The sequence below is a fragment of the Carassius carassius genome, chromosome 30 (genome assembly GCF_963082965.1).
Source record: "Carassius carassius chromosome 30, fCarCar2.1, whole genome shotgun sequence".
Taxonomy (NCBI): Eukaryota; Metazoa; Chordata; class Actinopteri; order Cypriniformes; family Cyprinidae; genus Carassius; species Carassius carassius.
In genome coordinates this window covers 22,221,008-22,242,838 of record NC_081784.1, presented here as the reverse complement: position 1 = coordinate 22,242,838, position 21,831 = coordinate 22,221,008, and the positions used below count along the sequence as shown (strand labels likewise).

Genomic DNA, 21,831 nt, shown 5'->3' with positions numbered 1-21,831 from the left:
ATCTTGTCGTCTGAGGTAGAACGTTGGGATAGACTGCACCTACCCCCACCTCTGATGCGTTGACCTCCACCATGAACTGACATGAGGGATCTGGGGCGACTAAGATGGCAGCCGAAAAAAAAGCAGCTTTTGAGGTTGACGAATACAGCCTCGGCTGTAACGGACCACCTGAACGTCATTCTGGGGGAGGTCAAGACGGTCAGAGGCGTGGCTAGTTGGCTGAAGTTGCGAATGAAATGCCAATAGAAGTTGGCGAACCCCAGAAACCTCTGTAGGGCCTTATGGGAATCTGGACTTGGCCAATCTACCACAGCCTTAACCTTGTCAGGATCCATACGCACTCCCTCAGAGGAGATGATGTAAACTAGGAAAGGAACAGACTGTGCATGAAAAGCGCATTTCTCCGCCTTGACAAAGAGCTCATTCTCTAGCAACCTCTGAAGCACTCGTCTGACGTGTTGAACGTGTTCCTGGACCGACAAAGAAAAAATCAATATGTCATCCAGGTAGACATATGAACTGATCTACCATGTCTCTCAACACGTCATTGACGAGTGCCTGGAAAACCGCTGGGGAGTTGGATAGCCCGAAGGGCATAACCAAGTATTCAAAATGACCCCTGGGGTGTTAAATGTGGTTTTCCACTCATCCCCCTTCCTGATGCAAACCAAATGATAGGCATTACGTAAATCCAATTTTGTGAAGACGGATGCTCCCTGCAATCTCTCGAAAGCTGAAGACATCAACGGCAAAGGATAAGTATTCTTTACCGTGATGTTGTTCAACCTTTGGTAATCAATACAAGGTCACAGAGAACCATCCTTCTTCCCCACAAAAAAGAATTCCGCCCCTGCAGGAGAAGAGGAAGGGCGGATTAATCCGGAGGCTAGAGAATCAGAAATATATTTCTCCATGGCCTCCCTTTCTGGAGCAGAAAGTAAGTAAAGCTTGCCCTTAGGCAGAGACTTACCTGGGAGTAAATCTATAGCACAGTCATAGGGATGATACGGAGGAAGAGAAGCAGCCTGGAGTTACTGAACACTTCCTTCAGGTCGAGGTACTCTGAGGGCATGTTAGATAGACAGCCCAGTGATCACCGGCTCCATCCACACACATACACACACCAACACAAACACAGACAAGAGAGAGATGGTGAACACAAGTACTACTAATGGCTTTGTTCTTTTGATGTTATGACTCACTTTGTGTCCATGTGATGCAAGATAAGACTCTCATCACAACCACATGCTGTATAATGCTAAACTGCTGGGCTTCCAAATCTGGCCTGTACACTGTCTCCTCTTAAATACCTCAGCACTGGGCTCATGTGGTAGTCAGTGACTAGCACCACATTGTATGAATGAGCAGAAAGCAGAACACCGATTATGCATTGGATTATTAAGCCCATATAATTAGGATATTTTATATACTATTAGGAGCATGTATTAATATTTAGAAATATTGTATTATTATTATTATTAAATTTTTTTGTTTATTTAATTTTTAGTAATTTGTTATTAATCCACCCCCCACCCCGTTAATCTCAGCATTTACTAATACATTTTAAAGATCAAATGTTGAAGGTTAACATAATGCACTGTGAACATTAACATGAACATTATTATTAACTAATATTAACTAAAAAGGTTAATAACTGCTGCATAGCTATTGTTTTGCTCAGTGTTAGTTAATGGATTAAGTAATATTATCAAATTGATTAAAATTAAATTAAAATATTGCCGGTTTATTATTATATATTTTTTTCAGACATTTTACTACTATTTACTACTATTACTACTACTATTACATTTCCAATTTGTTTAATTTTTTAACACTTAATTTTAAGTAGCAGAATTTTTTTTTTTTTTTAGGAACAACTCAGATTTTTTCAGTATCATGGGTTTTGTGGACGTAATACATGATGCTAGAACATCTATACTGCACTTTTTCACAATGTTAATAAATCAGTTTATAATATGACACTGTTCAGTTGTTTATTCTGACTGGTTGAAAAAGCTAGAGACTAGTTCCAGGTTTGCTGAGCGTATTGCTGTCACACACCTGGACTCATTTTGTGTGTTTTTGCCCCTGTGACCCAGTTTCTGTCTTCCGTGTGTGGTTTGATTAGTTCCCAGGTGTGTCTAGTCATTTCCGCATGTGTTCCATGTCCCTGTTAATTTAGTCATTCCATCCACCTGTGTTTTCCCTATTATCCCGTGTATAAAAGCCTTGTCCTTTCAGTTCTGTTTTGTCGGGTCTACTCGTCTACTTGTTACTTGTCAACTTGTCTACTTGTCCACTTGTTACCTGTTACTTGCCACTCGCCACTTGCCACCTGTTATTTGCTACTTACCTTGCCTATGTTTGATTTAATAAATCCTTGTTTCGTTTATCCCTCGGCTCCGTGTTCCTTCCAGCAGCGTAAGCCGTGACAGAAGACCCGACCTAAAAAGTTAAAAACTGCGTGTTTTCCCTCCGTTTTGTTTTCCGTTTTTTCACAGTCTTTTTCTTTCCGTAGTGTGTCATGGATCCCCTCTATCGCCCCGAATACCTCCTCCTCCTGCTGGAGCAGGAGGGGCTGTCTCTCAAGGACCATACCAGACGGTTTCTCTTGATAGCTAATGCCACCAGCTACCCGGACCACGTCGCCCGAAGATGGTCCTCGGGAGGATTTCGCCGCATTCATAGAGTGGAATCTGGTGAGAAATGGGTCACCTCTCACGGTCGGCCCAATGGAGGATCTCGCCAGGTCCACTCTGGACCCAGAGCCCAGCCTACAATCTCCCCACGGTACGAGGCATAAGCCCGAGCCCACCGATGACGGAGAGCCAGAGAGCAACCCGTCAGACCAGGTGCGAGAGCCGGCGACACTGCCCACCACGAGGGAGCAAAATGTGGAGCGCCAAATGGGTCAAAATGAGGGGGTTTCCAATTCACCTATGCCAGATCCTCTGTTAAGCCCAGGAAGGGCTCCTGATCCTCCTGTAAGCCCAGGACGGGCTCCTGATCCTCTGTTAAGCCCAGGAAGGGCTCCTGATCTTCCGTTAAGCCCAGGACGGGCTCCTGATCCTCCTGTAAGCCCAGGACGGGCTCCTGATCCTCTGTTAAGCCCAGGAAGGGCTCCTGATTCCCCGTTAAGCCCAGGACGGGCTCCTGTTCCCCCGTTAAGCCCAGGACGGGCTCCTGTTCCCCCGTTAAGCCCAGGACGGGCTCCTGATCCTCTGTTAAGCCCAGGAAGGGCTCCTGATTCCCCGTTAAGCCCAGGACGGGCTCCTGATCCTCTGTTAAGCCCAGGACGGGCTCCTGTTCCCCCGTTAAGCCCAGGACGGGCTCCTGATCCTCTGTTAAGCCCAGGACGGGCTCCTGATCTTCCGTTAAGCCCAGGACGGGCTCCTGATCTTCCGTTAAGCCCAGGACGGGCTCCTGATCCTCCTGTAAGCCCAGGACAGGCTCCTGATCCTCTGTTAAGCCCAGGAAGGGCTCCTGATTCCCCGTTAAGCCCAGGACGGGCTCCTGTTCCCCCGTTAAGCCCAGGACGGGCTCCTGTTCCCCCGTTAAGCCCAGGACGGGCTCCTGATCCTCTGTTAAGCCCAGGACGGGCTCCTGTTCCCCCGTTAAGCCCAGGACGGGCTCCTGATCCTCTGTTAAGCCCAGGACGGGCTCCTGATCCTCCGTTAAGCCCAGGAAGGGCTCCAGCCCCAGAGCTTACTCCAATGCCTGCTCCTCCATGGCTCCTTCCACTGTCGGCCCCACCTTGGGTCGTTATGGCTGTGGCCTGGGTCCTGCTGGGTACCTCCTGCTTCAGATCCTTCCTGTCTCCTCCCTGGCTCCTCCCTCCGTCATCTCCTCCCTGGCTCCTTCCTCTGTAGTCCCTGTCTGCTGGCCCCCTCCTGGGAGGCTGTCCTCCACCGGAACCTCCTCCCAAGTTCCCACCCACGCCTCCCTTTGTTGTTTCTACGGTGCGAGGACGCACCTACCGGGAGGGGGGAGTACTGTCACACACCTGGACTCATTTTGTGTGTTTTTGCCCCTGTGACCCAGTTTCTGTCTTCCGTGTGTGGTTTGATTAGTTCCCAGGTGTGTCTAGTCATTTCCGCATGTGTTCCATGTCCCTGTTAATTTAGTCATTCCATCCACCTGTGTTTTCCCTATTATCCCGTGTATAAAAGCCTTGTCCTTTCAGTTCTGTTTTGTCGGGTCTACTCGTCTACTTGTTACTTGTCAACTTGTCTACTTGTCCGCTTGTTACCTGTTACTTGCCACTCGCCACTTGCCACCTGTTATTTGCTACTTACCTTGCCTATGTTTGATTTAATAAATCCTTGTTTCGTTTATCCCTCGGCTCCGTGTTCCTTCCAGCAGCGTAAGCCGTGACAATTGCAACATCACCTCCACATTCTTTCTGAACTGATAACTGATATTTCATCTGTGACATAGGGAAGAGCATTTTAGGGACAGACCCTTGAAAAATGTCCCCTCTCTCAATAAAAACAACAACTTGAACCTCAGTGTGTTGTACCATTGAGCTGTGATCACACACAGGTTGGCACAGACTCAGATGAATAGTTCAGGGCTGCAGAGTCAGGTCGGAGGTATGCTGGTGGGAGTAAGTGAATTCCCCATGTATTTCACTCATTAGATGAGATATAGGAGCCATGCTGAACATGCTCCCCTCCCGATTCCTACCTTTTCTGAGGAATATATCCATATGGACCAGTGATTCATACAATATGCTGAACTTTAAGAGACAGTATTTGCTCTTAGTCTCTGTTCTCACATACCATTATAATCTACTTGTCATCATAAGTGCAGTGCAATTTGAAAAATCAATTCCATTACATCAGCCAAACTTAATGGGGCATTAACATTCTCATTAGTGCTATCTGGAAAAGGTTATGTAATACATGTTTAAAATGTTTTAAAGTTGTGCCCCAATATTTAGCGTGATATGGAAAGCATGCTTGAAATCCACACCTAAATTACACTATAAATTTGTTCACTGCTACTAAGATTGCTAAAATGGTGTCTGTCTTCCTAACAGCCCAGATGTGATGTCAGCAGAACGTCCCAGGACAAACAGAAGCTCCATGGTCGCTCTGGGCCATCAGAAACTGGACTATCTGTGGCCACAGTAGTATTAATACAAAATACATCTTCTGCCACTTCCTAGTGCAAGAACTATGGAAATGAAGGTCAAAAACTGACACTAAGACACATATGGTTCCCATGGAAATATCTTCCATGGAAGATGAAGAGGCCAGACCCAGAACTAATTTGAAACTGAAAAAACAAAGCATTCAGTGCTTGGTCCAGGGTTTATGTTCCAGGTCATTTGTTATTTTAAGACTGTTTAGGAAAAAATATTGCTCTATCTCTCAACAGTGTTGTTTCAGTACAACTGATATCATGCACACAGTGAAGGAGCAGTATGTTAACTCTCAGCATTTGTTTTCTCATCAGACAATGAGTAGACGGCCTGCGATGGGGCAGCTTATCTGAAAAGCAAAGGATAAAGTGGTGGTTTTTGCAATTTGCAGATGGTTTTTCCAGACTGATGAACAAGATGGGAGAGAAATACACAATGAACGGGATTTGAATAATGACAGAGAAAAAGTTGGTATTGTGTGTATATAATACTAAGAGAGATGTTTATATGTTGATGAAAGTGTTGAGTTGACCTGTTGATGGAGCTTGTGTGGCATGAAATTTATATAAATGTCTTTAAATCAAATAAAGTACTCATTAGATTTATCAGCTAATGAGGTACTGTAAAAGACTACATATACACGGAAAAATGATTTACAGAATGTGATTAGACAAAGGGAATTACAGTAACCCCTGATGTATACACTGATATAAATTTCTGCCAGGACTATTTACCAGACACCGTCCTAATTTTAAAGTACTTGAAATACATCCAAATGATAACAAATGTTGACCATGTTGGCTATAACTTAATATAGATCATTTTGTACAACTATTATAAGAACTGCCATATGTAAGTGTGTATATACAGACAGAACAAATATGCATGTATCTATGAAGCATGGATCATATGTGCAGATGAGAGTCGATAAGAGGTGCTCCCACGTCTGAATTCCTACATCTACAGACGTATATATCGCTGTGATGATGGGGCTTATGATAACATGTAAATGACTTATGGTAGTTCTGTACGCAGCTCGCCTGTCTGATGTTATATATTGTGTGTGACCTTTCACTTTCCTAAAAAATAAACAATGCCCAGAGTCTGAACCTGAATTATCATCCTTAAATATGAATTAAAAAGAGCTTCCTATGTGCTATATAAACACTGTTATTTAAACAGAATGAAATGCAGCATTAAAATGGTCATAACACTTTATTAAACTTTTAAGTGGACCTCAGGGAGAAAGTGCAAATAATAATAAAAATATGTTATGAATTGACCCTTTTGAATTAATAAGGTGTTTCATTCAGGCTTTTACTAATAGATAATACAGTGAAAACAGTCAGATCTCCTGGACAACATTAAGTTAAGCTCAGAAAGTGAGCAACGTGGCATTTGTCAAGTGTTTAACTGCCTTTGTTGACAGCTGAGTGAGTGAGGTACTAAAATAATGATATCTAGATAAAGACTGTTGTGCAGACCACTTAGTGTTAAAGATGGAACATCAGTTTTCTAATTAAATTTCTGTAACACAATATTGTTCTGGCCAGGAAAGTGTATTAAAACACAAGGTGGCTCCCAGCACTGTCTTTTGATATATGCTTGACTTATTATTTCATAGTCACTGTACTGAGTAATAGTGTTAAACCATGTGTAAAAATACATGAGAGCTGAAGTATGGCAGATTTTTTTTTGTCTGTTAGGGACAGAAGACAAGACAAAGATATTCTGTTGTTATCTTGTGCTGTAATGGACCAAATGGACGGAATAATTCAATATGCATATTGCATTGTTATTCAAATGTATTTTTAATAAATAAGATATTTCTAAATAACATTGGATGGTTTAAATGTGTCTTTCATCATGTGCTGATTCATGAACTGTTCTGCCAAGAATCTTGGCAAAAGCCCTCCCACATCATATTATTTTTTCCCCAAAGGTTTTGCTAGTGAATGCAAAGTATATTGGGAGAAGAGAACTCAAAAGCATTAAAATATGATTTTCCCTTAATTTCAGTATTTTTATCACCGTGTTCCCTCGGGGGTTCCATAGGCTTTGAACTAAAAAGGTAATATTTTGTCATATTCATATCAAGATATAATTCACAAAAGATAAAAATATAAATCGACTGTTATACTCAGCATAATATAAAGACACCTTTCAGTGTATGAGAGTTAATATTTAGTCTACAGGATAAGCAGTGACTAAAGGATCAGGTGAGAAAACATGAGTCAAGGTCATGAGGTCAATGGGAGTTGACAGCAAAATATAAGCATTACCTTCAGCATGAAGTATCTCAGGTTTCTCTCACTTAACACAGAGTTCAAGAAGTCGCTGCGCAAGCAGCTTTAAATAAATTGTTTACATGTGATTATAAATGTGAACAATAGATGTACATTTATAGCATGTGTGGAACCTATGGAGTCACAGACTATAAGTGTACTCCAAACTCATAAAATGTATTATAAAATTGAAACACTTGAGAGTCAAGCTGTTTATCAGCATGGCACAGCGGAGCACACTTGATATCAGTAGGCAACGGTAATGCATGAGCTAGACCATATTACTAATTCCACGTTTTCATAACCCTAAGTTTAATTTCTAAACTGGAATAGAACAAATTGCGATACTAGTACATTTAACTCAATTATCAACAGAAGTACAAACGTCTACAGAGCATTGTATGCGAGCTGAGTGGCTTGTTGAACAAATATCAGAAATAAGAACTTGTTTTATACCCCTCAGAGGTTCAGGAGAGCCAGTGTACTGTAGCTACACACATTCCAGCAACTCCAACACAATGGAGTCATAAAATATGTCTTACAGACCCACCCTCTGCATCTACAGATACCACAGGCTAGAAACAAACACTGTGAAATATATACAGTAGTTGGATGTGTGCCAGTGATTGATGATTTACAGGAACACTCCATTGCTCCAGAGGCACCAGCATATCCGTGTGTAATTCACAGAACATTTGTACATTTAAAATACATGAACTTTTTTCTGTTATTGCTTAGTTTTTTTAATAAATTGTGTAAGTAAATTTTAATCATGCCAACTTTATCAAGTGAGTTCTTTAAAATGGACTATAATTGCATGTACAATGAGACGTTTATAGATTTGTTAAGTCGTGTTTTTTATGTATTGCTACAATCTATATTATTAAAATAAAAGCAAACATTTTGGCTGAATAGCAATTTTAAATTAAAAGTTAGTGAAATGAAACTGGGCCATATCTTCGGCCCTAGGGGTACGCCAAGCCTCCGGCAGGCCAGAGTCTGACCAGAACTGGTTAACTTGGGTTTTCAAATGTAAAACCCCAAGAAAACTTAATGATATTCATAATTCAAAAACAGGTTCACAAACCGGCCTAAGTTATTTGTTAACTCATCTGATTCTGAAGACTCGTTGCAGTTGTTAACCACATCAACTCTGGGGACCCACCGGTGGGTCCAATATTGCATATGCCTAATTCTCAAAAAATCAAAATAACAGCTGAAGTGGTTAACAGTCCTCTGGAAGGGGATTTTCGTTCCTTTTCTCACTCAAAAGTGTGCGATTCCAGCAGACTTGGAATAGCGCACAAGTCATCTGAACCATTTTTATTATACTTTTATTACGATTTACGTGTTTTTAAGCCAAAATCTTCAGTCCCATTTGATTTCAATATAACAGAAGAAACAGCACACTTTGCTAATTTTTTTTCTTTTGTGCTCCAGTTTAGAAAGAAAGTCATACAAATATCACATATGAAATCTCTTCAGGAACTATCTTACTCTATGTGAGTCAGCCAGGATACATGGTTTATATCATCTTGTGTCTCCCTCATGTGGTGCTCCTGATAGTTTCCAGTCAGTGCTCTGACTGGAGAGGATATGGATATGGTGCCCATGATGAATACAGCTTAGAAATCATACAGAATCATCCATTTAACAAAATGAACACATAATTTTTTTTATGTTTTCCAGTCATATTTTCTCATTTATATTGTAGAAAAGGATGAGATGAACGCCCCTGAAGCTCATCTTAAAAGCACATGCTACAGAACTACTGAGTACCCCTATATGGAGGAAAGGCATAAAAAGTCATTCATCTGCACAATATTTATTTTCACTCATTATTTTACAAGATACTTAGAAACTGACTGGTGCTTGTGATTGCAGACTTTTTCCAGTAGAGGACCTTGTTGTTTCACTCATTACTGAACCTCAGAAATATCTAGAATCTGTTTAGTTTAATTCATGATCACGTCAAAATCTGGTTTAGTCCATGTCTGTTTAATAGCATATTTTTGTTTACTATGTTTTTGTTTATTAAGCTTCACATGGGTTCACTACTGTCACCATCAGTGGGACTTTGTTACAAAGTCCAGCTTAGTTTATCTAAACAGTTTTTTTTTTCATTTTGTCATTGAGCAGAAACAGAGAAGAAGCAATTGCCTCCATGACTGTGGTAATTTTTCTTTCTTTCTTTCTTGAAACATATTGTTTTAAGCAATATCCAAATCTAAACCAACATACCAAGAAGAAAGGGAATGGGATGGCAACTCAGTCTCATTATATTATGATGGGGATGGAAAGTCAAGTTTTATGGATGAATAGCATAAACAAAAACAGCACTCATGAATACTGAGTGAGTATAAAATCGGCTTCTTAAAAGAAAGTGTGAGCCGGAGTACAAAATGTGTAATATATCCGAACACAATATCTTTCTCACCCATAGACAGATTTAAGGCATCAGTGATTTAATGATCCATTTATAATGAAATAATCAGTGAAATAACCTTTCACTTTGTCTTCTAAAACAATAAAATTTAACTTAAAGGGGACCTATTATGCAAAAAAACCCTATAATGATAAAGATCCAACCACTATTTTTTTTAAACTATCTATTCCAACTATCTTTTTTCAGCATTGCTGCTAATGTGACGTCACCTTAGCCCCAGGCCTCACCCACGAAAGTCGACAGACACTGCTGTTTATACATAGATGCACCCTGAGTGAGTTCACAGCGAGCTGAACACAGTCCCCCATTGCTGCACTGAAGAGAATGTCTCCCAAGCGTTTAAGGTGTACTGTAGCTGCATGCATGAATCCACATAGCTCTCTCCATATTCTCCTGAAATCTGAGCCACTGAAGACGAGGTGGATTTATTTTGTTTTTGAAGAAGGTGCTCCCTCAACTCTACTGAAATTCGGTTATGTCTGCGCAAATCATTTACACCGGACTTGTAAAGTTTTTGTGTCCCCCTGAGCAGCACTCTATTAAAGCAGTGCCACACCACTCGCAGTCTGTTCAATTCCTTGTTAGCCCAAAGCAACACTCACCCAATCTTCAATTAGAATGATTTTACAGACTTTATTAGCTGCACCTAGGTCCACCGCTTGTGCTTTATTGTTGCATGTGGTTGTGCTGGGCAGAGGACTGAGTTTCACTCTTTACATTCTGTTTTTCTTGCGTGTGCGTAATTGACCATGTAAGTGCCTTTGTTTGATTCTAAATAGTACTTTGTATGGTTTAGTTTGGCCTAAATGTGTTTATTTTCATGCTTGCTCTAGTTCCTGTTTAGGCATGTGCTGTAGTTATTTCATGTGCAGTTGATGGAACATTGTTGCTTTGTACCTTATTTAGCACTGTTTATTGGTCAACTAAAACTCTGTATATCTGTTCCCTTTATAGAAACCACACGCACACATGCATATCTACATGCACAAAACCTCCTTGGATGTACAATAAACCTTTTGATGCCTGGTTTTACTAAGACTGGATCTGTTCGTACCGACACCCCCACTGGCTTCAAGCTAGCTACCTAAACATCAGCAGCCTCCTTAAAATGGTTCCTCCTTTTCAGAACTGCATTATGAATGAGGGTCAGTATATAAATCAGTTTTTGCACAAAAGTTTCTTCTGAAGGATGGAGCCGTGCCAACTGTTCGTGATCCAGCTACAGCTCCAGAAGTAGTAAGTATTACATGTTAGTTTTCCAAATTGCCTTTCTGAAAGGCCTTCTTGGCACTCTGTAAGGCTAATGTTGCCTAAGCTTCCATTGTCGGTCTGTTTTTACTGATGCTGCTTTCACGTGCTACCAGAATGATCATGAATAGGAAAGTAGGAGTTAAAATTTCATATAAAAGCAATATGAAGTCGACCGCTGGAATTAGTCGAGCACATAAATCACAAGTGGGGCTTATAAAGTTTGTAGTAGCATGCAATGGTCCCATGAGTTTCTTTTATTTCTTTTTTTATCATACTGTGCTCCTGTCTGTGTAATTCAAAGTGCAATAATTTTTTTTTTTTTTTTTTAATGACCGTGCCAATTGAGTGCATTTTCTGTAAAGATAACAGGCTTGTACTAATAGTGGAGTGTTTATTTGCAAAGGCTAGCACCGGTATTGCCGGAGCTTGAAGTGTTGAAGCTCTTTCCTCTTTCCCAGAGCACCAGCTCATTTACATTTAAAGGGGAAGACACAAAAATGATTCGTTTTGACCATAGACCGTAAAAAAACATGGACGTGGTGTCCGTGACGTCACCCATTGGTTTCTGAAGCCAAAAGTGGGCGGAGGTGGCCATCGCCATCTTGGCAGCGCATCACCGTGTGTCACTTCCGAATAATCTAAAATGGGCAAAAAGGCGGGAGCTGGTTGCTGAAGCCACGCCCATCTAGGTCGACTGCAGTGACTGCAGCGGCAATCCACCGGTCACTCAAGTGGCCACGCCCTTAATTATGCAGAACTTTAAGGCTTACTATAATTTAAGCCTTAAAAAAAATTCACCCCCTCACAGTTGTCATGAAGGGCAAAATTAGCTATAATGAACAAAATATATTTTTGAACCAGGCTGTAAACTTTTTTTTTTTTTTCTGCTGTAAAGTTGGGCATTTTAACAAGCGATTGACTCCCTTTTGCAGCCAGCCTGTAGCAGCCAGTCGATGAATTACAGTTTAAATCACTTGTTGGCTTCACGAGAGAGAGCGGGAGGTTGCAAAAGGGAGTCAATCCCATAAACTCCCCCATGTTAAAATGCTATATAGCTAATTTTGCCCTTCATGATAACTGAGGGGAGCTAATTTTTATTTATTTATTATTTCTCTCTCTCTCTCTCTCGTTTTAATTTATATTAAGCCTTAAACTTCTGCATAATTAAGGGCTCAGCCCAGGGGCGTAGCACCAAATTTTGGGCCCTGGGTACAAACCATCTTGCTGGGCCCCCAATACCATAGTGATACCAATGGGTAAGGTATTGCATTTTTATCATAAAAACACTTAAAATGTATACAAAATAGGCCACACTCTGATTAATATATTTTTGTTTTATTGTCGAAAGTACTACTTACTGAGATGACCAAAGGTCTAGCAGGTCCAAACCTGGACTAAATCAAATATACTGTAAAGCAGTTCTGAAAATGACCATACCAAATAAGAAAAACTTTGGTCTGAAACACAAACTAAATAATGTCAGTTTTTACTAAATGCCCATTGACGGGTCTTTGCATGCGCAAATTTGCTGATCAGGTCTTTAAAGTCCAGTTTTTTGCTAGTATTTGAACAATAGTTTTCCTGTGCTTATCAGTAAGAGTTGTTGGCCATAATCCTGGGTCCTCTGACAATCCCTCTCCAGTATCCCTAAGTCTCTCATTCTCTTCTCTTTCCTCTTCAGCTCTGTCCTCCTGCTCCTGACTACCTTCATCACATTCTTCACTTTCCCTCTGATCACTTATATGAATATCAACCTCATCTTCTATTTCTGCCTCTGCTACAAGAGGAAATAAGCAAAATGGGTACATTGTTATTGTACACATTTAAACTTTAAACTGTAAACTTTAAACTGTAATTAGTAATTACACTTTAAAGTTTAAATGTGTACAATACCAATGTACTAATTTTGCTTATTTCCTCTTAACACTTAATTACTAATTACTAAGTGTTAAAAAGCTCACCTTGTATCACTGTCACACTCACATCCACCTCACTGTCACTGCTTTCACCTAGCCATGATGAGGGGCCTGCTGCTGCAGGGTCTGACTCTGAAACTGAAATATATGGCTTCAAATGGTTGCTAAAATATCATTTATTGTCACAATACCTTTTTTTTAAAAGTGTAGGCTAAGTACAAGATAATTGATGATTATTTGTCTGTTTAAAATAAATGCAGACTAGACTATAGAATCACAGGGTAAACTAACCGCCAAACTAGACATTCAGTCTTTGAATTATGTTTTAAAATAAGTCATTTTTCAATCATTAAGATGTGCATTATTATACTGAGAACAATCCTGTACTTAATGTAAGAGCGTGTGCGAGCTAATTTGCATAACAATGCGGTAAAATAGGCGCTAACGATCTGTGTTTTCGCGGGTGTTAGATTTTGACAATGGAGGGAAATATACAGTGTTTTCATGTAAACTTCTGACTCTGAGAGTGGGGAGAACTGCAGCAGAAGAGGAGACAAGCGTTTAGGCAGCTGCCTGGAGTGGCAGTGTGTTGAGCTCCGTCTGCTTCTCACTCCCTGTTATTTACGTAAGGGATAATGTATAACGTTAGATTACATTATCCTCCGCTTCGTGTCGGGGTCCTGTTCAGCCTGTCGGGGTTGTTATTCGCTATAACGACCGCCTCTCTATACATTATCCCGCTTATTACATACATATTTGTTGCTACCCACAAAATAAATAAATAATTTGCCACGGATTATTGATTTAAAAAGGAGTTTATTGATTTAAAAACGATTGTATTGCTTCCGCCAAAGAAAATAGTCCGTTCCGCGTCCATAGCAACACGCTGTTTTTCATGGCAACGGTCTGTTATACTTCGCAGCGGTCTGTTATCAAGAAATAACAGACCGCATTCTACATTGGAATTCAGCCAAGCCATGTAATAATCAGAAACATTGTTTGCTCGCTATGAAGGGTGTGATACTATAAAGTATTGGTATATTATTCATAAATGCAAACATAAATGTATGCTATTCTACCTGGAGTCGATATTTATGTTAAAACATTGTCAATGCTTGATGATGCATTTGGAGCTCACCTCTCTTTTCAAAAAAATTTGTGAGCAACTGCTTGCCCTCATTTGCCCTTCTCTCTTTATTCTGCTTCTCTTTTCGTTTTTGAGCCCCTGATTTTCCTTTCACGGCTCACTCCAGCTCCTGTCTCATCAACTGATTCAATCACCGCGGGTCCGCAGCAGAAGCACCTGACCTGCGGGTCGTACCATTTGCATTGATTCGAGAGGGGTGTGGGGCCCTGCACAGCATGAAAATGACTTTTTTATACCAAACCAGCGCCTAACTAAAAGTTTAGTTTTGCACAGGAACTTTTTTAGTTGTACATAAATGCTATACAAATGTTAGTGCATGTATATGTATGTATAGAAAACTGACTTCTAAGGGCCCCCCCCCTGCCTCGGGCCCTGGGTACTCGGTACCCTTTACCCCCCCAGTCCGACGCCCCTGGCTCAGCCACTTGAGTGACAGGTGGATTGCCACTGCTGTGGAGCTAGGTGGGTGTGGCTTCAGCAACCAGATCTCACCTTTTTGCCCACAGTGACACGCTGCCAAGATGGCGATGGCCCGCTCTGCACACTTTGAGCTTTAAATATGCTCTTCAGGAGTCTACGGGTGATGTCACAGACACTACTTCCATGTTTTTATACAGTCTATGGTTTTGACTCATACCCTAAAAGTGGAAATTTTAACAAGCTATAAAAAAAATTATCCATAAAGTATTTTGAGTTTTAACTTCACATACACACTTTGGGGACATCATAAACTTATTTGACAACTTGAGAAAAAGGGCATAATAGGTCCCCTTTAAAACCGTGGCTTTTTACTGATTCCTGTCCATCTGAACAAGTCAGTCAGTTGCACGTTTCAAAATGCACACTCCTCCAGTGTCCTCCAGACACTGCCCACATTACATGAGATGATCTTTAAGTCTTTGTTCAATTAAAAAGGCGCACGGATCAGTGAAGAGATCTGAAAATAGTTAATTGAGAGCAAAGTGATGCTCTTCAGAACAGGCTTATAGAAACCTCTCATTTTCAGAAGTCTTTATCCCAGCCAGAGAATTCATCTGGAGGTTCTTCAAGCTCAGGGGGAAACATGTCGAAATGACTGATCCCGAGGCCCTTTGAGCTGCGGAAATGAACAGAAGAGAAAACCACAAGTGTAAGAGAACTGGCTTTAATTTTCTTACTTAATGTTATGTTTGTAAAAACATTGTAAAATCTGTTGAACCTCTCTCCTCCAATGAAACCTCTGCTTCCGTGGTCTCAGTCCTTCCCAGTTAAAGCCTTGAAACCACCTGTGAGGAAACAAAGTAAACCTCCAGAGTACAGTGACCCAGCATCCACTCCAATCTGTAGCCTCACCCGTCACATTTCATACAGTCAGAATATATTTCAAGGGGACAATGTACATGATTTTTCTTTTCCCCCGAGGTTCACTTTTATTTTTATTGTTAGAAAGCGTTTTATTGCACCAAAAATAGCCAGAAATCAAATTGTATGGCTCCCTGACCTTTAGAACTGAACACTAAATCACAAGCTAAAGGGTTGCAGTTTTGCTTCTAGTTTTCATCTAGTCTTTAACTTCAATAACAGTCTCTTTTTTTCAAATGTACAAACTGGACTTTTTAGGGCTGTGGAGGAAGTTTTGAATTCTAAGGTACTTTGTTTTCATGGACCGAATCATTTTATTTAAAAAATAAATAAATAAATAAAAATCAAGTTTCATTGCTCATTATGACCATTAAATTCTGAAGTTACACTATCAGTGAAACATTTGGCATCATTAAGGTTTTTATGTTTTTGAAAGGAGCCTTTTATGCTTACCAATGCTGCACTTGTTCATTCAAGAATACTGTAAAAACTGTAATAATGTGAATTTAATAATTTAAGAGATTTCTATTGTAATATTTTAAAAAGTAATTTTATTTCTGTGATGCAAAGCTGACTTTTCAGCATCGTAATGCCAGTCTTTAGTGTCACATGATCCTTCAGAAATTTTTCATGCTGATTTGCTGCTCAAGAAACATTATTATTATTATTATTATTATCAATACTGAAAACAGTTGTGCTGCTTAATGTTTTTGAGGAAACCATGATGCATTTTTTTTCAGTATTCTTTACATTCTCGTAGTCTATTTTCTAATGTCTACTGTTACTTTTGATTAATTTCATGCATCCTTGATGAATAAAAGTATTACTCTATAACATTTCTGACCCCAAACTTATGGTAGTGTACGTCTCGGATCTCACTCATCTGACGATGCATACCTAAATATGCATATTCATTCCTCTATTAAGAGTATGCGCCTTCATTTGCATAAAGCTCTGAACATACTATAGTAACATAATACAAATGATGTTGAGTTATTGTATGCTTTGTGTGTTCATTAACTGAATCCCTTTCCCTGATAAGAATACTCAAGCATAATGAATATAAAAACAACAGTGTCTCAGTACAAACACACAGAACGCTAATAAAATAAAAGTGTGATAAGTCCCAGTTGATTGTAGTTGGAACAGTGGACATCATCAGTGCACATGCATTTTAGGCTCTATCACTCCCATGACTGTAAAAGGACTGGCCCAGTGCTTCACCTTGCTGTCTGCGGCTTCACTGTACAGTGGAAGATGGCAACTGCTGTGCCTGTCATTTTAGACACTAATTGCTCCCCCTGTGAATGCAGTATGGCTAATTTGGCAGGCTGGCTCAGCTACCCATTGTGCTGGACAGACAGGCCTGCAGCAAAAACTCAACAATACACTACCTGTGATCAGACACATGGATCAGTGCTTCAGTTTGCTCCCAGGTGGGTCTAATGTTCATTAATTCACAGAAATGAAACACATCAGAATATGATATTAGGTCTGCAGTGTACAGTAAGACAAATAAAGAGATTATATTAAGATGTAGGATGTTTTCAGTATTTTTGAAATGTTTAAGGAATAGTTAATGAAAATATTTTAATGTAATTTTTAATAAATCATTATTTACTCATATGTCCCTTGTGCAAAAGCTGAGTGGTATTGAATGTACACTTCTGTAATGTGAAAATCATAAATGTACTTGCAGATAATACAATATTAATGAACTAAAAGGCTACTTAAGAGTACTTAGACAAACACTTTCATAGCTGTTTAACACACTTAAGTACCATTAAAATAGTGTACTTTCTAATAATGTCAAATTAAATGTTTTGCTTTACAATAAATTCTAATACATTTTGCATTCGTTTTAATAATCTTTTGTCATTCTTTATGAAATAAACTTTTTATGTGTTGACTAGCACACTAAAGCACATGTACTTGCTTATAATTTTAACTAGTGTGTCCAGCTGTTGATCCCACTGCAACAGCATTACGTAGTCCCATCCTCAACACTCTGTTGCCATGGTGATGCAGTCTGAGGCTTGAGGCAATGGAGTTTGCTGTGTGAGCCATGACTGCTTATCTCACACCAGAGGACCATTTGCTGTGGTCAAGAGAGCCCTGCTCTTTACCAAATGGATGTTGAACGTGGAGCAGAGCGTTTAAATCTGTACTCATTACAGGTGAAGTGTGTCATTTCTGAACTACTAACGGAATTAAAAAACTTGCTTCCAAACACTTGACATTGCTAGTGCAAATGGTAAGTCTGTCTTGAACTTACAGTATTGGTTGAATAAGAAGTTGCTTTAAAATCAGCACAGGGCCAATGTTTCCATTGTTTGGGAATTTGACCTACAAATGCAGACCTGTGGAAGCATGAAACAGATGCGCTGAAACACAAATACTATTTACCTGCCAATCAGGAGCTCAAAGATCAGGATGCCCAAGGACCAGCAGTCAGCTCCAAGTCATCACCCTTATTCATGATGACCTCTGAAGGCACGTACTCAGGTGTAATTCGTATGCTTTTCCACAACTGAGATAATGTTATTTACCTTGCACTCATCCAGGAACGCATCAACCAGGAATATGGCATCTTCGGGGTCAAGGTGATTCATTTTCAGCTTGGTCAAGTTATTTTTCCACGCTTCCTTTTCCTCCTTGTTTACGATTTCCTGCTTATTTTGCCTCGTTTTCTTCTTCTTCTTCGTGAGGGGCCTTGACGCGTCAACACCCAACACCCATCAATGAGATCGCACCACACATGAAGTTAAATGCACGAAGGGTTCCGGTAGATGTCAAAATTAAAAACAGCGGACTGATCGTAACTCGTCACTTTGTCAACATTAGTTTCTCCCGCTGCCACGGATTAATGTGTTGATCAGCAATTCAACCTCAGACGAAACACATATAGTGGGCAGGGGTTTGATCCGTCAGACGGAGCGAAATCGCAAGGAAGAGTATGTGGAATCTGGGGCCACAGCTATGCTAGGCGATAGCAGCGTCCATAGCAACCAAAACGTTGCAGTTTCACGTTATTCTGGCGAGATCTGAAAAATCTTTGCAACAACGAACAAGTGAGTGATTATGTACATTCACTGAGTGAATATTTTTAAAATAAAATATATATTTCTTGCTAGAAATGTAATCAAAACGTATTTTTATGCAGAAACTAACTCAAAATATTGTTTTTTTTTTCACTAAAATGAGAGAAATGTCCGCCATGTTTTTTGTTCTCACGTTCGGAATCTTGAAAGTCACGTGTCTTGGACGCAAAACAATAGGAAAAGAATAGGCAAAAAAAACGTGACAGTCATACAATTCAAGGGCCATTATTGTAACCCCTCTACGTTTTGCACTTTGGACCAACATAGTCAGGGTACGTTTTTATATGAGACTGGGTTGTCAGAAGACGTGAAATAAAGTGCGCACATCTGTAATAAAATGTTCCTCACACGGCTCTGGGGGGTGAATAAAGACCCCAGTAGTGAATCCATGCGTTTTGGTGAGATAAATATCCAGATTTCCAACCACATGCACATGCCTCTGGGAAATGTAGGAGCAAAGGAAACTTTTGTCTCCTCTTGGCTTATTTCGAAATCCTCCAACGTTTTTCTTTACAAATCCTTGCTTTGTGCTTCTAACGAACTATGACATCCACCTGGATGTCTTCCGGTATAAAGATACAAGACAGAAAAGACATAAAAAGCTATAAAATTATAAGAAATTTGTAATAATGTTGTGCCACTTTGGAGATACATATACATAACAGTAACTGAAAACATCCTCATTTTCTCTTTCCTCACTGACAGCACTTCATCTGAGCTTTAAATGAATCTAAATAAATATTACAAATGACTGAATATGACAAGTGGCTCTCCTGCATCTAAGTGTGTGAGGGTCTCTGTGCTTATTTCAGTACTGAGTGTGATCTTCAACAATGGTATAATGAGAATGAACATCATTTCAGATGACTGAAGTTCCACCTCCCACAGAACATAATGTGTGCACATTGTAGAAATATGCATTTAATCGTTTTCCTGGCCTACAGGAAGTTCACAGTCACAAAGGAGTCATTGTTGGTTGTGTTCACCATTGTTAAAAGCACTTCAAAACTACTCCATCTCCAAACCTCATGAGAGCCTTTTCCCCATAGTAATCACCCACTTCAAGAGTCTTAATCTCCTGTGGTTCGGAAAAGCCTGTAGTCTGAAAAACCACTAGCGAAAGCCAACGTGCAATGGCTGATACTTGACTCAATCGCGGCAAACAAGAAACAATAAAATAGATTTTTATGTTTACAATATATTATGTTAATTATTAGTTCCGCTAAAAAGTTTCAGAAACTTTTATAAAAAAAAAAGAAAATAAAAAATCTGTCTTTTTAAAAATAAATACTTAAATGACAGTATATTGTATGTATTAAAGAAAAATAAAATATTTTATTAAAATAAAAAGAAAATAGTACACAATTTCCTGGAGTGATTGTTTCGAAAAAATATTAACTTGCAAAACATATTACCTTAGTTGAAATATTTGATCCATGTTGGTGAGCCTTATAAAAGTGTATAAATTGTTTCTGTAATCAAAGGCTATGGGAGAAGTGAAAAGTACATTTTCCTTAAGGTGTGCCTTCACTGTCTCCTATACTTACTATACTTAAGGCATACCTCTCCTTTAGCTATGATGAAGAAAGTCTTTCCTTCCTTGCCTTCACGAATAATGTACTCCAATAAAATCAATAAGATCTGGTTATACTTCATTTCAGAAATAAACATGTATTACCAACAAATGACAATGCTGTAGTTACAACAGAATGCCGTAAACTTACAGTTTCAAGACAGTCTATGATTTTAGCAAGTTTCTCCTCTGGCAAATCTTTCTATAATGACACATTAAAGGACAATGTAAAAATGTTTAATTGTTCATCCTGTTTTAAGGAAAACAGGATGAAATCAAATCCATAAAAATAATGTTGAAAGATGTATAAAAATCAACATATTCAACCCTAACATTATTTTAACAGTTACATCACAACATCAATTTATGATGCTCTGATAGACATTAGTGATCTAAAATAAGCATTGTAAAACACGATGCTGAATCCACATCAATCTAACCCAATGCCTTCAAAAGGAATGTGCATTGAAGCAACCAAGAAGTGTGAGTATGAGTTTGTGTATGTTTTTCTATCCCAGTGTAGACTTAAACCTGAAGAGACACTGACTCATGGGGACTTGTGTCATCGTGGGGACCTAAATTGAGGTTCCCATGGGGAAACAAGCTAATAAATCATACAGAATTAGTTTTTTAAGAATGTAATAATGCAGAAGGTTTTCTGTGAGGGTTAGGTTTAGGTGTAAGGGTGGTTTAGGGCGATAGAATGGCATAATCTATCAAATATTAGGCCTATGGGGAGTCCCCAAGGATAGCAAACCAGTCATGTGTGTGTGTGTGTGTGTGTGTGTGTGTGTGTGTGTGTGTGAAGCTGACAATTGTTATACATGCACAGGAAGCTGAAGTACTCCTCATGTCTGGCCTGAATGGATCTCATCATGACAGTCAAGAATGTCTGCCGGTCCAGAGCACAGATTTGGGACTGAATCACAGCTAATGAAATACAGTCACCATCAGTTCCACTTCACAAATCTATGACTATGACACTAATCCAATATCCACAACAAAAATGGGGAAACAGTAGTAGAGAAAAAGGTCACGTTGGATGTAACCCAAGACTGCATCCAAATGTCATGCTCTGGACCTGTCAGTGCTTTTATGGAGTAAAAAAAATGCCATTTTTAAAAAATGCACCCAACAGCTTTGAAGTAACAGCAGCAAAACCAGTTCACTGAAAAGTAATGAATAAAGATTTAATTATGATTCATTCGGGATAATTGGATCATTTGTTTCACTGTCAACTCAGTGGCAAAAAGTGTGCAAATGAACCTGAAGTCACCATATTCCAGGGTCATTGCAGTTTGTATCAGCATCATTACCTACAGCAGCTTGTCATCCATTATCACAGCAACACACTGTGACACAAACAATCTACATGATAAAAAGTATGATCATGTCCATATAATGTTTGATATATTTTAAACTACACTTAAACTTTATTTTTAATCCACGTTTACCAAAAAGATAATTAAAATCACAAAATACGATATTCTGAAGAAATTTAAAATGCCTTCGATTGGCTTTTTAACAAACAAAAAACAGTGAAAGAAAATGGGGTTCTTGACAATACTGGACCCCCTGACTTTCAATGTATGTTAAATTTAAAAAGAATTATATGTGTGTGTGTG

The 21,831-nt window shown here is 39.5% G+C and overlaps 1 protein-coding gene across 1 annotated transcript in view; it reads left to right on the top strand.

Moving 5' to 3' along the window:
- Positions 1 to 6,248, top strand: part of LOC132110919 (uncharacterized) — a 32,292-nt gene extending 26,044 nt beyond the window's left edge. The window contains exons 7-8 of the mRNA XM_059518025.1: positions 5,042 to 5,142; positions 5,458 to 6,248. Of these exons, the coding sequence (XP_059374008.1) occupies positions 5,042 to 5,135 (94 nt within the window). The 3' untranslated portion in view covers positions 5,136 to 5,142; positions 5,458 to 6,248. The remainder of the gene's footprint in view (positions 1 to 5,041; positions 5,143 to 5,457) is intronic.
- The last annotated feature ends 15,583 nt before the right edge of the window (positions 6,249 to 21,831 follow it).